The sequence below is a fragment of the Saccoglossus kowalevskii genome, chromosome 10 (genome assembly GCF_978046115.1).
Source record: "Saccoglossus kowalevskii chromosome 10, keSacKowa6.1, whole genome shotgun sequence".
Lineage (NCBI taxonomy): Eukaryota > Metazoa > Hemichordata > Enteropneusta > Harrimaniidae > Saccoglossus > Saccoglossus kowalevskii.
In genome coordinates, this window is record NC_140650.1 from 12,411,309 (window position 1) to 12,427,179 (window position 15,871).

General features: G+C 34.4%; 1 protein-coding gene across 1 annotated transcript; it reads right to left on the reverse strand.

Moving 5' to 3' along the window:
* Nucleotides 1-8,651: 8,651 nt before the first annotated feature.
* On the reverse strand, nucleotides 8,652-12,201 carry LOC100378533 (arylsulfatase B-like). Its single transcript, XM_002738366.3, has 7 exons — nucleotides 11,920-12,201; nucleotides 11,212-11,395; nucleotides 10,596-10,765; nucleotides 10,159-10,369; nucleotides 9,435-9,687; nucleotides 9,105-9,271; nucleotides 8,652-9,000 (listed from the first exon to the last, which is right to left on the reverse strand). Exons 1-7 carry the CDS (start codon nucleotides 12,163-12,165, stop codon nucleotides 8,729-8,731), a joined length of 1,503 nt encoding a protein of 500 aa, XP_002738412.2. The 5' UTR covers nucleotides 12,166-12,201; the 3' UTR covers nucleotides 8,652-8,728.
* Between the last annotated feature and the right edge of the window lie 3,670 nt (nucleotides 12,202-15,871).

Genomic DNA, 15,871 nt, shown 5'->3' on the forward strand with positions numbered 1-15,871 from the left:
TAAAGCAAAAACATTAATAAAACATTGTACACTTTAATTTTCAACATTTCTGTCACTGACACACCCTTACCAGTGGATATATACACTGTGAATTGTAAACTACAAACCAGTCGAAACATAAACTAATTTAATATTTCTTTACATGAGAAGTCTAGATATGCAGATGTAAGGTCAACTGCTTGACTTATATGTACATTGGGTATTCCTACTACCAGTAATATCATTCTTATGTTTATGTTTATGTGTACAGCCTTGCGAAGAAATAATACTTATCTCTAATTCTCAATATTCAAACTCGAGTTACGTATACCAGCTGTACTCTGTAAGCTAAAATACAAACTTTGTGTACGGATCAAAACTGATATATACACCATGAACTTCTTTATTTCCCTCAATGAATTTTTCTCCGAAGTAGTCTTACAGTCCCATTTGTTGGCCGGTGAACTAACTGAAGACCAATGTTACATATTTCAACAATCATTATTAAGTATCCATATAGTGACAAGCCATAGACACGCAGTAATGCAACAACACCAGCATATATCAACTTCTCTTAAATAAGCTGATGGTAACGTTGTGTAATGTACACTGGTAATTCTGGTGTATTATATTGGTGTATGCATTACTCTAGAACGGGAGAAGACGTTAGAAGTTACATAATAATATAATATAATGAGTTGTTAGCATAAGCATGATAATACAACGCGTTTATCATTGTAATATCTACCAAAATACTGTTGAAAACAAGACCAAATCTGCAGCAAAAAAAAACAAAAAAAAACATAACATGCGTTATTTTGGCACAACACATCGATTCTACTAACGAAATTAAACATTCGATAGGTTGATCATCGCATGACTGTTTCCAAATTTGCATATAAATACTTCAGCCATTGTACGTTTAATGTCGAAAAGAGTTGCAGTGGCCAAACATCAGGCAATGAAGTGTTCAAATAATATGTTTCTCGGTGCACTATCAGGGGTAAAATCCTTTCTCTCGGGGTTCTCCACACGTGTCAGGGGGAATCTCGTCTAGTCTCTATATCTCGTCCCCTCGAGTTATGGGATCGAGAAAGCCACTTATAGTTTACAGTCAAATAAAACACACACAACGAAATACGTTTCAACTCTCGTCTTAGTCGGTCTTTCGAGCACTCTATAAGACACGGCGCCCTGGGGAAAAATCCCCAAGACTATCGCAAGGCTGACCCAAGACTCTTTTAGACTGCGTCAACACTCGCCCCAAGGCTCTCCAGGACTGCTCTAGACTGCATCTATCGTAGTGCACTCTCCAAGACCAACTCAAACAACTTTATTCATTTTCAAAACTCTAACCAATTACAAAGCAGTAAAAAGACTCTAAGGCGTAACCTTCAATCATACAGCCAATCACACTAAGTACTAAATACGTCATATCTTTGATTAATAATTTACTACATTAATAACTACAAATACCAAACTGTCAGAAAAGCGACGGTTATCTCGTAATTAGTTCCAAATCACTGAGCCAAGTTCCGTCCAGCATCTCAAATAGGCCGAAACGATGACAGACATAACACAGCAATTCGCATTTTACAAACATATAACACATCTGAATAAAATCAAATAGTTTATCTGATTACATAATATTATATTGGTCTTACATGATATGCCAATAAATTATTTACAATAAAATTTCTTTAAAATTATATTTTTATATTCATTCTACAAAAAGAACAGGAATATCTGAAAAAAAATCATATTTATTTAGGAAATGTGACACTCAGAGGTCATTCTTTGAGGTGAATATCGTGGTAGCGATATAGTTATATCAGTATGTGTTCAAAATACGAAACACATACGAGACGTTGAACAGCCGCTGCTAATATCGATCTTTGTTTTGAATAATAATATCGTAAATTTAGCAGATCTATATTTGATCGTAAGATTACAGTTGCTGTCTGTTTTGTTTCAATATAAAGAACTGAATTACATTCACAAGCAGCTGCGTAAGGTTAAATCGCAAAATAAAGTTAACAACACGCGCCAAAACAGATCAAACAACATCCCCCGTCTTGTCAAACAAGCACATGACAAATTATAATTAGGCACTTTACATATAACACATGCAGGACTGAACATTTACGATCATAGACATGTGTCGTTGTGGTAATACATTTTCAGAAACTTCATATGCTGTCATGAATTTGTAATTTCCGTTTTAATTTTGTAGTAAAAAACTATTTTACTTTCACTGAATTTTCTAAATCGTACTTTGAAATGAACAAAGTAATAATCTATGAGAAATCAGACAATAAAACTACCATTAGTCGGTCTCTTATACCAGGAGACCGTAACTAATTTTACCACAACACACGCATGCGGGATACACCACCTCAGTGAATATGTAAGTAGACACATTGATGCTATATATTGTATTACAAGCTATTCATCTTCATTCAACTTCTGGAAGTATTTGACACCATAAATGCCACATTGTGAGCTAAATTGTGGTCACTGGAAAACCAATGGTTGCTCCAAAATTTAATTGTTGTTAACATGTTATAACATGTGTACGATGATCCTAACGAGTGAGATACCATTCTATCTTAATTATATATGAATATTTTATTCAGGAAGTTCACTGAACTGAACTTTGTTTGATTCGGCTGATATTATATGCCAGCATTATGTGTATTTAAAAAGGCTGACAGGCGTATTTGTATACTCGGCTAACGAATAGATGAAGTACGTCATCGACGTCTAGTATTTACCCATTCACGCGCAGCTGATTCAATATACATGTAATACATCAATCTAGTGAACGTGTGGATTACATATCTATGGTGATTAATGACAATTTATCTAACTTTCTGTTATAATTGTATAACACGTGTATCTGACATATATCCGTATTTTCAGTGTTTAACTTTTTTAATAGGTTTTCGTATTCAATAACACATACAAGCACGTTTCCTGTGCGTGCAGTTGAAAATGAAGATGTTTGATATCATTCGGCTCAAACTTGCGAAATTATTGCATGATATATATTATGAATAAAAGAAGCTGAGTGAATTTACAAAATATATGGCGTGTTCAACAATTCATGTTTGAACAATTACAATATATTTGATGAAAATACTTTATTTTACTCCATAAAAACAAAAGAATTTTACAATGACGGAAATGTTTGAAGTGTTCATTCATAACAAAGAGAAATAATGTATTCTCGGCGTTGCAGCGAATTCAAGAGATGAATAAAATACATGACAATCTCAATATATGATTCAGGTATCAAAAACAACATAGAACTTTTGGAACGCCAATGTATTGCTTTAAATAGAGTAGCGTATAACCTGCAAATGGTGTGAAATGAAAATGACGATTAGAATTATACATAGCAGCAATACCTTTAAATTATCGCTCGATTGTTCAACATATCTACTATGGCCGTGTATGTAATATATTAGTTTATATTCCACTCAACACTACTCAGTCGATTAATGATTTCTCTGTTGTCATATGTCGAATGTATAAAGAGAGTGACGTCATTATATGGGAATTAATGTAATGACGAGTGAGATCACAAACAAAACACCAATCCCCCGCAATCGTCATATGTGTGAATCAGTTTGTGAATATTTTTCATGTAGTTTCTTTCTTCGATGAATTTTTCTCGCGTTTAGAAGTATCATATTACGGATATCGCGCGACTGGAATAATGATGAACCAATAATTATAAATAAATTGTCGTAGTTAGGTAGGTGGGTAGTTACAGCTGCATATATACCTTATATATTCATTTCTAATATGATGAAAGTTTCAACCATGTCTAGTTGCGCTACATACCTATCCATTAATCTAAATTTCATTCGTACAAGTATTTCACTGACCTAATAATAATGTATATAGGACAAATTACACATACACACATATATAGGACAAAGTGTTCAGTGCAACGAGAGATGAAATTATCGGTCCAGAATTATTCGCCAAAAGTAATGTTCGAAAGATTTGTATATGATCCTAAAGATTCAGACCAAGACCTTCAACATCAGAAAAAAAAAGACGCAGAAGTGATCTGCTTTGGAGATTTGTCGTATTCTATCACAAGTTCATGATATCGCCTATAAAAACCTTTTGAATGTACTCAAAAACATTGACCTAGTGGCATAAAAACAGGAACTGTGACATATATCGAATACACCATGTGTAGGTTAGATTAGGGATATTTCTACAAAAAATGAATAAGGTAAAATTAAAATTATACAGTCAAGTAGAGTCAAATTCAAGGACATCTAAATATGGGGCAGAAGTACTTGATTGTTTGGTTGGTTTTATTAAACGTGAACGTTCAGGTCGATGTATTATACAAATATAATTAATGATGGACGGATTTGTGGTGGAATGTACATCATCAATATTGATTGATTATATATTATTGAGTTTTTGTAGAAATTTATCTCATATGAGTGAAGGAAGAAATCGGCCATTAGAAGAACAGTATTAGTTCAAATTCGAATGTCAATGCTTTTATGAAATAGAAACTCACACATATGTTGTCAATCAAAGATTCAAGATGTTATCTCCTGTATAACACGTTTTTGTATGCATCTGTTTTATCAGTAACAAAATATGCGCTATTGTACCCTGACACCATGTACTTTCATCGTGTTAACTGTTTTTAATAAACTGTACATTTAACGGTACATATAACAAGAAAACAGGCACAGAATTTGTGTGTATTCGTAACCGTCATGCATATTGTTTAATGAGTTCGAAGCAAACACGCGATCAAGTTATTCGCACAATTCAAAAATGAATCCTGTAAGAGCAACTGTACAGCACTAACAAACAGAGAGACAAATGTTGGGATCAATTTGAAGTATTTTTAATTTACACTGGGCATGTAATAGTGAAAAATGCATTATGAAAACAGATGCGACAGTTTATCGTAATTGGTTTCTTCAATATGCAACTTCATTTGTTTTGCTTTTCAACAAGGTAACATTGCATTATCATCCTGGAAATATCATATGAGAAAAACGTGCAAGAGTTTTTCGTGATATTGAAACAGGAAATGAATGACGTAATTTCAATGTTCGTTGACTTTGATTCAAATAATCCTTATCTGATAGTTTAGTATGTGCGTTTTACCATCAGAAAATAATTTTCTGTCAAACACTAACATATATGGTCTGCCCAATCTACGTACAACTAGAAATCGAGACACGTGTTGAATTAAGTTCTTCGTAGTCTAACTGTTTAGTTGTAGCCCTAATCACATTCCACATGTGATTTCAACATTTTTCTCGAAAAATGTTTAATTTCAAACACTTCAGAAAGCAAAATCACCAACAATGTTTCAACCTAAAACACCAGACTGTAAATGTTTCGCAAAGTGTTAATATATAGAACACATTTGTATCCATGAGAGTAACTAAAACACTTTGTTCCAATTTGTTTTATTTTGAAGCACTTCCTAAAGTAAACACACATGTAATGTTAAAAAGGAAGACACTCGTCTATGCATGTTTAGAAATGTTTATGTACACAAGTTCATAAGAGTAATTAAAACACCTTTCTTCCAAACTGTTTTATATTGAAGCACCTTACAAAATAAATACACATGCAATGCTTGAACCTAAAACACCCGATTAGATAAATGTTCATATACAGTACACTATATGCCGTCTACGGTATGCAACTATAATGTACACAGTACTTATTATTGACTGTATGCAGCATATTTATTGGAAAAATGCTCACACACGTCACATTTGTCAGCAAGTCATACTGTGCATGTAGCGAAAAAGTTGTCGCTTTTAGTATTTTGCGAGTGTGCATACTATATACCTGTCACAAGTTGAAGAACCGAAGGAATCAAACATGGACGGTGTTGTTATCAATGCTCGAGTTCGTGAGCTGGATGACGCAGCGCTAGACAGGTGTTAATCCCCTGTGATCTAATCAGTAGATTCAATCTCCTTACAGCTTTTATTCTATTGGCGGAGCCTCGGTGTTAAATTCCAATATGGTGCTAATTTGCGTCTAATTTAAATAGCTTCTCTAAGCTTCTACTAATATATGACCATTTAATTGTTATTTAGAAATTTAATAAATAGAATAAATACAATATGAAAACAAATATTGAATAATAAATTAGTTTGCCACTACTTTGCCACATTTTGTGATACCTTTCGTAAACGATGGTGTTTACGATGAACACTAATGTATGTTGCGTGTTCAAGTAACAAGTAACTTGTGTCGTCAGCACGCTCATTCATGATTGATTTATACTACTGGGAGTGTGTGGACAGGTGGCATATTCGTTAAAGAAGCAATAACAACTAAATGATGTCTTTTTTGATTTTCTGAGGAAGGAAGGGAACCGGAAGTTATCCTAAACAAACCTGGAGGTATGATGATATTGTTACTCCGTTACGAAGCGTGTGGAAAGTGTTAATTGATAGAGCCAGCGTCGGCAGTTGTGTACTTCATTGTTATTTGCAGCGGCTTCCATTTATTCTTTTATATGCGAGAACTGATTAAACTCAAGTTCATGCATTTACAGGACCGGAGAATTCCATATTGCATAATGTCTATGCCGACACCCCAAGGAGACGAGAGTTACCAAATAAAATCATAGTTGCAGAATGTAACAGAAAAATGCAGTTCAGTTCGTTTTAATTGTGGGTGGTCATATTTTCGTTTTCACATTACATGCGCATTAGTTTATAACAACAATACTATTTTACATCGCATATTTCTGATTCAAATATCGCAGTGCCTAATGAATTATTTAATGATAATGAATTGAACATTACTCACTGGATTGTTATGGTATCATGCTTTTCAGATTTTAAGAGAACGATCGCAGCGGACTAGATGATACTGCTAACATTCGGAATTAATTTTGTCTTGTTAATATGTGTTATTATTGGTTCAGTGACCTCGTCCTTTATGCGAAAAGAACTAATAGGTAAATATAGTTTTAAAATACCACGTTCTCCGTTTTAGGGTTGATTTTAGAAGTGATGAAAATAAGCAATCAACCCATTTGACGGATTAAAAAGTGAAAGATGAATGAAATAGAATAGATGTAGTGCATATATACAGATTCGAAGATTGAGTATGAGAGGGGTCGCAATAATTGAAATTAATATTCTTTTGTCCCACTATTTCCCCCAGGAATTTGATATGTCCACAGGGACTTCATTCGAGACAACAGTACCACATGGGAGAGATTGGGCATTTTCATTTATGCCAGTGACGAAAGGGTGCAATAATGTTATTGTTCGTTTCAGTTCATTACTCATCTGTTTTGAAGTGTCAATGTTCACAAATATTGGATATTATATCTACAGTTTCAAGCAAGGTTTGAATTTCAAATTCAGCTGCACATAAGTCAACACTTCTCCGTGCGATTGATAATATATTTATATATGTCTGTTTTTTTTAAATGTTACACTCGGACTTATCTTATTAATGTTTATATTCGGGAATAAATACTTACTTGATTATGTGATTTGTTATTATTACTGTACAATAGTGCAAAGTGCTTGATTATAGAACGCATCATTTGACATATTTTGTTTCAAAAATGATTGTGTTAATGATTTTTTAACATCACTGTAAATACATTTTAAAATGTGTCTCTGTTTTGAAAGTGTTGCGATGATAAATACTTTTTTTTCAATATATATTTCTATATATTATATTTTTTTTCAAAATGTGTGTCTAGTGAAATTACTTTTTAAAGAGTTTTGATAATAAATACTTAATTAAAACATGTCTTCGGTTGAGACATTTTTCTACGTGTCGTGATCATAAACTCTTTAAAAAATTTGTGCCTTGTAAAACACTTAAGTGTTGTGATAATAAGCACATTTTGTACATGTTCCTGGTGGAAACACTTCACAAAATGTGTGACTAGTAAAACACTTTTAATAGTGTTGTGATAATAAACACTTTTTATACATGTTTCTGGTAGAAACACTTTTCCAAACGTGTTTCTAATAGAAACCCTTCACGTAATGTGTTATGTGCAAATACATCCCTGAAATGTTGCAATAAAAGTGTTTTCATAATATACACTTCTCGCAATTATGCACATTATTAACACTTTAAGTGGGGGCAGCTTATACACATTTTTAATGTTTAATCAAAAAACAATAAATATGTTTTACTTAAAAAACTACTAATTTGCGATTTTAAGAAAAACACTTATTGTGTTTGATTATAAATCAAGTAAGTGATTTTGAAGTGAGGACAACATGTGTAATATTTTTAAACACATAAATTTACAGTAAATAACGATTACGTCTCTGAACTACCAACTACTCCCGGTTAGCTTTTCGGCGCAATTGTTTTCAAATACGTATATGTTTCTGTTAGTTTCTGATGACGACCAGCTACATTGTTTCTGCTCAGCAATTCTTCACATAATGTGTTTTCAAAAAATTTCAATTTAAGAAATTCACTACATAGCATACCCAATATATAAATAATAACACAAACAAAAGAGTTTGCTACCATTTGACAATTATGCAAAATTATGCTGGTTTACGTTTGATTTATGTTTTGTTTGGCAACAAAAAAATGAAGCATGTGTTGCGAAAAAAAACAAACAACACATTACCATATATTGTATAAATGACAGTAAAAATAGGTTTGCTATTGCATATTGTGTTTTATTTATTTTTCTACTACACCTATATTACATGTCTGATGTATATGATGTCATGCGTTATACCCATGGACTTATGCATTCTCCCATCCCATCAAAATTAGCACGCGGAAATATTCGTGACTGGCCAAGCAAGGTCTCTTTGGAAAAGTTATGTAGTTTTGCCAGCATTTCAGCTACAATATGGTGATTTATCTCTGATAAGTCAGTTGTTTCAGTTGGATCGTCTTCTATGTTATATAGTCGCACCATACGTGTTGCGTCGAAATCAGGATCCTCTATTACACTATGCTCGGAGTTCATCTCTTTGGGTTTAACCCAATCACTTGCTCCTAATACACAAACAAACACAAAACAACAGAATAAAAACAAATAATTATATTTTGTTCACACAAAAACTGTTGTATACGGGTAATATTGATAAAGAAACGCTCACCTCCAATTGGACCAGTCAATAACTTCCATTTTCCCATTTTCATCGCTGCACGTGTTGTAATGTCAAAAGGATGATTTTTAAATATACCAGTTCTATAGCGTGTACTCGCTTTATTATCTTTCACAAGTTCAATCAGCACATCGTCGCGCCGAGATTTTCCTTCCCCACTGTAAGATATCAATGAAACAATTCATATTGTACGACTACCTTTTTGCATGTATTTTAGTAAAAACATACTATCCAACCGAATACTGGCACAGCAACAACAACGGGAAACACTAAGATCACGGTTTCACACAATGAAGATTGATACGTAAGTGTCGCACATACGTTACCATCTTCCACTGATCAACTCCGTATAGCTTCTTTCCGACATGTGGATTTGCACCAGCCAATGTTACTAACGTTGGAAACCAGTCTGTGATATGCATCAAACCTGTATTCTCAGTACCACGTGAGTGATGTGGAAGCAATTCACCATAAACAAACCCAACTGCTTTTACACCTCCTTCCCAAATTGTATGTTTTCCTCCTCTCAGAGGCCAGTTGCTGCCAGCCGATCTTTCTACAGCACCGCCATTGTCTGCAATGATATATGCATACATTAAGTTAGCAAACATTTGGAACACACTAAAACTGAAATTACGAACATTGAACTGGATAGTATTATCTGACGGATTCTGGTCAGATAATGAATTTTTAATTTATTTAGAAACAGTGATTTTCGACCTTCATTATTATGTTAAATGACATGCAGCTGATCCTGCCAACTGATTACCTATATGTGTGATAACGTAAACAAGCTCGTTGTGTAACAATAATTGCATGTGATAAGAGTGTTCATTGTACTATACGTCTACATACTAACGACAATTTTTCAAATACCATGGCGGTTGAAGTTCAACAAGCATTTCTTCAACAATATCACATACCACAGCCTCCAAGGGCACACATAATAATGGCGTGATAACAAATCAGTGTTCATTTTATAAGCAAACATTAATAAAATTATCACAAGCAGGTATATTATGAATGTGTTTGTATTACTTATTACCAGAAGTAAAAACGATTATACTGTTTTTCAACATGTCTTTCTCTTCAAGGGCTTCAGTGATATTCGCGATAGCCTCGTCTACACATGATGTCATCGCTGCATATGTTCGTCTATCCTCGTCATATATTGTTGACTCGTATTGTTTCAAATACGAGGATGGAACTTCAAGAGGTGTGTGTACAGCGGAGAATGACAGGTAAAGAAAAAATGGCTGTGATATGAAGATGAAGATATTACAATATATCAGTTTACTGCAAATTTGTACATTTTGTTGACTCAACAGTATCAAAGTATAATGTTTGTTGCAACTGCTTGCTGGATGAAACACTTATAACATATGAATCACGGTATATATCTATCAATTAGTGATCAATTAGAATGTATCATGGTATTTTAAGATAATAAACTTATCAGTCATTAACCTAAAATAAACTTACTTTGTTTTGATCATGGGCATTAATTATATTCTTTCCTTCATTTGCATAAATTGTTGTGGAATATTTACCAATATACTGCTTAGCTATGCAATCATCATTTTTTCTGAGGTTGTGCATATGATTAAAATGATCGGAGTGTGTATAATGCTCTATGCCTGCTCCAACGAAACCTATTTGCATAATTGAATAAGTAAACAAATAATACGCCACTGAAAATTAGGAATTATATTTAATATTTATATATTAATCGATCATAGCACTAGATTTGATTTACGTAAAAATACCACTCTTACTCATTTAAACCACTTTTCAGGCCTTTGGTTTAGTGATGGAAACAACACAAGAACGTGGGTACTCGGATATAAACGCCGAAAAAAATCGTTCAAGCTTTGCTTCTTCGGGCTCGTACATTAGCCAAAAGAGCGTTTTTTTATATTCGACAACGCTCATTTTCGAGGCAGTGTTTCTCAACTATACTCAAAATAAATTGAAAGATTTACCAATCGGTTAAAGTGCTAGTGCATTGGAATCAACAATGTATCATATGCTTCCTCATTAACTTATGAATAATTCAAAGCATGACATTTGATATTTGAATGATACTTAAAATGCTCACCGAAAAATGTGTCAAATCCTCTGTTATGAGGCAAGCAATTATCCGAGTAAAACCCACAATGCCATTTACCAATTATGTGGGTTGAATAGCCAACTTGTTTCAGCGGCTGTGCTATAGTAGTCTCGTCCAATGGCAAGGACCGAGGATGGTATCCGAAACCATGGCGCTGAATTCCTAGTTGAATCTTGAAGTGAAAAAAAGCATGTGGTAAATGAGAATAGGAGTTACAATACAACTGATATTTGGTTTTCGTCTTCCATCCTGTATCTTTTCCTGTTTTTTTATTATAGATATAGAGATTATTAAACGATAGTGAAACAAAGTCTATCGTACTAATCCGCCTATTGCCACATTAGTAACGAGGAATATCAAATGCAATTCTATATGTGTGTCGTGTGCTCGTAATTAAAATTTCAATATGCTATTTGGAAATCAGCAACATGTATCACGAGAGCAGATTGAAATGTACGGGATACATACAGAAAAATATGCATTATTTAAAAATAAAGCAACACCGTCAACGCAGCGTAAATTTTGTAATATCAGTATATATCATGTAATGAAGAATATCACAACAATATTTTTCATCTATTTCTGTGCAGTTGTTTTTTTGTTCAACGATTTTGTCTTTTTTAATCTGGTCTGCTAATTTGAGTATAGTCGTAGTCGAATCACATAATCGAAAATAAAATAATATTTTCAACTCACAGCATGTCTTCCAGTCATCAACATATTCCTTGATGGAAGGCAATGGCTTGCCACGTAGTAATTCAGAAGTTTTACTCCGCTACCGGCAAGTCTATCGATCGTAGGCGTCTTGAACACGGGATTATTATAACCAACGTCATTCCATCCAAGATCATCTACAACGATAAAAATGATATGTGGAGGTTTTTCTTGACCCAATACATTACCTGATACCAGAAGCAGCAGGGTAAAAATGACCGTATTCATCTTTCCAAATCGAATGAATACACGCAGTTTTCTCAATGTGTATTACATATATTACTGGTATGGAACTAACCGCAATGACGTAAGTGATGACCCATGATGGATTAACTGAATAACTAATAAAAGCGATGATGAAATGATATTTACCAATCTAAAAGGTGTTAGAAAATTTATATTTGTATTTGCCTAAGTCCGATGGCAAATGATGACACATGATGACCTTATAATTATTTGGGTAAGATAATGCAAATATGTACTTATGTGTTGACATTAAATCTACAATAAACACAATGAACGCATGTATTAGGAGATCAAATAGAGTACAATGTACGTGTTATTGTCTCTTTTATTTTGACAGTATGTTTGGAATATCATTATATTATATCCTGTGCGTGTGCTAAGTTTGTAAATACAATGATGTTCGTTTGTAACGATGTTTAACAACAAGACTAGGCAACTTCTGTTTTAAATATAATTGTTCAATAAAAATTACATGCACTATATACAATTGCTAAAAATTACAATACAAATTGTTTATTAAAACGAATTACATCGTTTATTATATAGATCAATATATAGGCGGTATATGTTGTAAATGTCTAGATAATGTTTTTGATTTTAAAAGCATAAAGTTGTTATTACTGTTAAATTACATCACATGTGGTTCAGAAAGTGACAAAAATATTTTATACGATATCTCGAGGGAATATCAGTTCTTGGTTATTAACTTCTGCTAATCCGCTGTTGATGCACCAGTGATCTTCGAAGCAGTCCAGTTTCTTTATGATTTTATAGTACCAGTATTCACCTTCTATTCTGCAGCGTAGCCTTTCCTTGAACATACAAGTGACATCTGTTTTCGCATCTCCATTCATCCTGTTCCGTCTGGTCAGATGGATTGCCATTTTAGCAGATAGAAACAGGAAGTTCATAAGCCCATGTATTCGATTTTCGGTGGTATAGCTATCTCTGTTTGGACTTGGAGGGCCCAACACAAACCACCAGGGAGGGTATTTAATATTTGTGGAGTGAAGCTTTACACATAGACGGTGAATTAGTTGAAAAAAGTGGCTGTAACCGGGGACACTGTATGGCAGAAAGGGCAACCAGCCGTATCTGCATAAGTGCAAGAAAGCATAAATTGACCAGTAGAATAGGCACCATGGAGGATTCGCCATTGTAAATCACTGCCTTCTCTCTTCAGTATGGGAGGGAGATAGCATAATTTAAAACACGGTTTAACTGATGTTGGTAGTGAAAGTAAATAACGCCAAACTGTGTCAAGGTTGTTGCGTAGATGAGAGTGCAGTTGCGAAAGTGTTGCGAAAATAAACCATTACTATACGCAATATCTAAACTGCAACTTACTGCTGTCTGTGTTTGTGTCTTCGCTCTGACAGCTGTCTGACACATTAGAGCTACCACAACAGTCGTTGTCCATTGACCAATATTCAGTTATTTTCTGTATGAGATTCTCTGGTATAGATTGTTTGAGAATGTATAGTGCTTTCTCCAATGAACTTAGTGAATAGATTGGCACTAGCTGGTGTAAATCGGCACAAGTCGTCCAGCGACGTTCATCATGATTAATCATGTCACCAATAGTACACAACCCTGCATCTACAAAGTGCGTAAAGACAAAGGATTCATTCCTTATAGAATGACAAATGAGTTCATTGTAAAAAAGTGGTTCATTAAAAATGTCTATAATTGTGTGTGGTACACCAGTACGATTAGTATTAAAAGACAGCAATGTCAGTAAAAGTGTGCTGTAAAAATTTGAAATACTTTGAGAAATTGAACACTGAAAGCAGGTGACAAATAACTGTTTATTATAGTTCATATCGTTAGAATATTGCAAAAAATAATCGGTGAAGGGAAAACATGGATGTATATTCATAGAATAAAGATATATCTGAATATATTGTATGTCGAAGGCTTTTATACGGCTTGACACATGCACAAGCCCTTGACCACCATCTTTTAGAGGAGTATAGAGACGTTCAGCAGGTTTCAAATGCCGCCCCTGCCAGAAAAAACTCGAGGAAGATTTCCTTCACAACAGCAGTAGGTGGAGTTAGACAAACAAGTCTGTGAAAGCATTTCGTAGCTGGAAGTTGGTTGATAATGATGATTCGACCTCGATATGATATAAATCGAGCATAGCGCCGCCACCAGTCCAACTTTGATTTAACCTTTTGAACCATTTCAATCGAGTTATTTACAATATAGTCTTTGGTATTTCCAATATAGACACCAAGAAACTTCAGTCCTACATTGTTCTACGTAATTCCCAAGGGAGAATCAGATCTGTTTTTCCAGCATCCGACCCATAGCCCACGAGATTTATTAAGATTCACCTTTGCATTGCTGGCTTTTTCATAAACAGCAAGCCACGTAGACAGTTTTAAAAAATCTTCATTTTTGCTTATAAAGAAGCTGACATCATCGGCGTAGGCTGTTAAATTACACTTTCTGTTTGATTTAGGAATCTGAATACCTTTTATGTTACTTTTAGTTCTAATTTTGTGCAATAACGGTTCGATTGCAACAGCAAATAACTGTCCAGATAGGGCGCACCCTTGGCGTATACCTCGCATAAATGATACCGGTGCAGTTAGAGAATCATTTATACGAATTAGGCTCTGTGAGCCAGTATAAATTAATTTAATATAGTTAATAAATTGTTGCCCAAAACCAAATGCAGTCAAAGTTTTGAATAGGTAGTCATGGTGCACTCGATCAAAGGCCTTTTCTTGGTCGAGTGCAACAATGCCAAGCGGCAGGTTGGATAGGTTGCAATAGTCAACAACATCACACAAAAGGTGAATGTTGTCGAATATCTGTCCGTTTGGAACTGTATAGGATTGATCGATGTGTATTATATCGCCAAGTGCTTGCTTGATTCGAAGAGACAGTGATTTTGAGAAAATCTTGTAGTCAGCGCATAACAGGCTGACTGGTCTCCAATATTTTAACAATGTGTTATCACTTTTTTTAGGAAGTAAAGTTACAACCGCTCGGCGACAAGAAAACGGTAGGACGCCATCAGTGATAGATTGTGAAAAAAACATCATGTAAATCAAGGCCAAGCACTGTCCAAAATGTTCTGTAGAACTCTATGGGAAGGCCGTCAATCCCAGGAGACCTTCCATTGGAAATGCTTTTAACAGACTCAGACAAATCATTAAATGAAATAGGACTATCACACAATAATGCTGTATTACAATCAACTTGAGGCAGATCACAAAGTAGTTCTTCTTGCGCCTCAGGAGAAACAGGAGCCGGTGTAAATAAATCAGAGTAGAACTGCCTAGTTAGACGACAAATTTCACCACGATCTTCGGTCAGAGTGTTGTCAAGGTTACGAGGTTTTGTGATCGTTTTACGTGAACCATTATTTTTTTACAACTCTAGAAAGAAACTACAACACTCGTCCGACTCACTTAGTAGACGATGCCGAGACCGTATGGTTGCACCACGCGTCTCTATTTTCGTGAGTTCATCAAGTACATTTTTCTTACAATCGTACATGGTTTTAAACGAAGGATTGTCAGCATGAAGTGTTTCAATGTGGTTTAGTTCATCAGTAAGTTTCTTTTTTTCAGTTTTATAGTTGTACGAATTATTTACACTATAGTGTTTGGTTAATTCTCTTATTTTGCATTTCCGCAAATCCCACCACATGTGTATGTTTGTGTAATATATT

Excerpts from the sequence above, each read along its gene's own strand:
- LOC100378533 (XM_002738366.3), bottom strand. The coding sequence starts at position 12,165 with ATGAATACGGTCATTTTTACCCTGCTGCTTCTGGTATCAGGTAATGTA. Across the intron at positions 10,370-10,595 it reads ATGCCCATGATCAAAACAAA|CCATTTTTTCTTTACCTGTC; the intron begins GTAAGTTTATTT and ends TTCATATCACAG. Across the intron at positions 9,688-10,158 it reads TATAATCGTTTTTACTTCTG|ACAATGGCGGTGCTGTAGAA; the intron begins GTAATAAGTAAT and ends ATATCATTGCAG.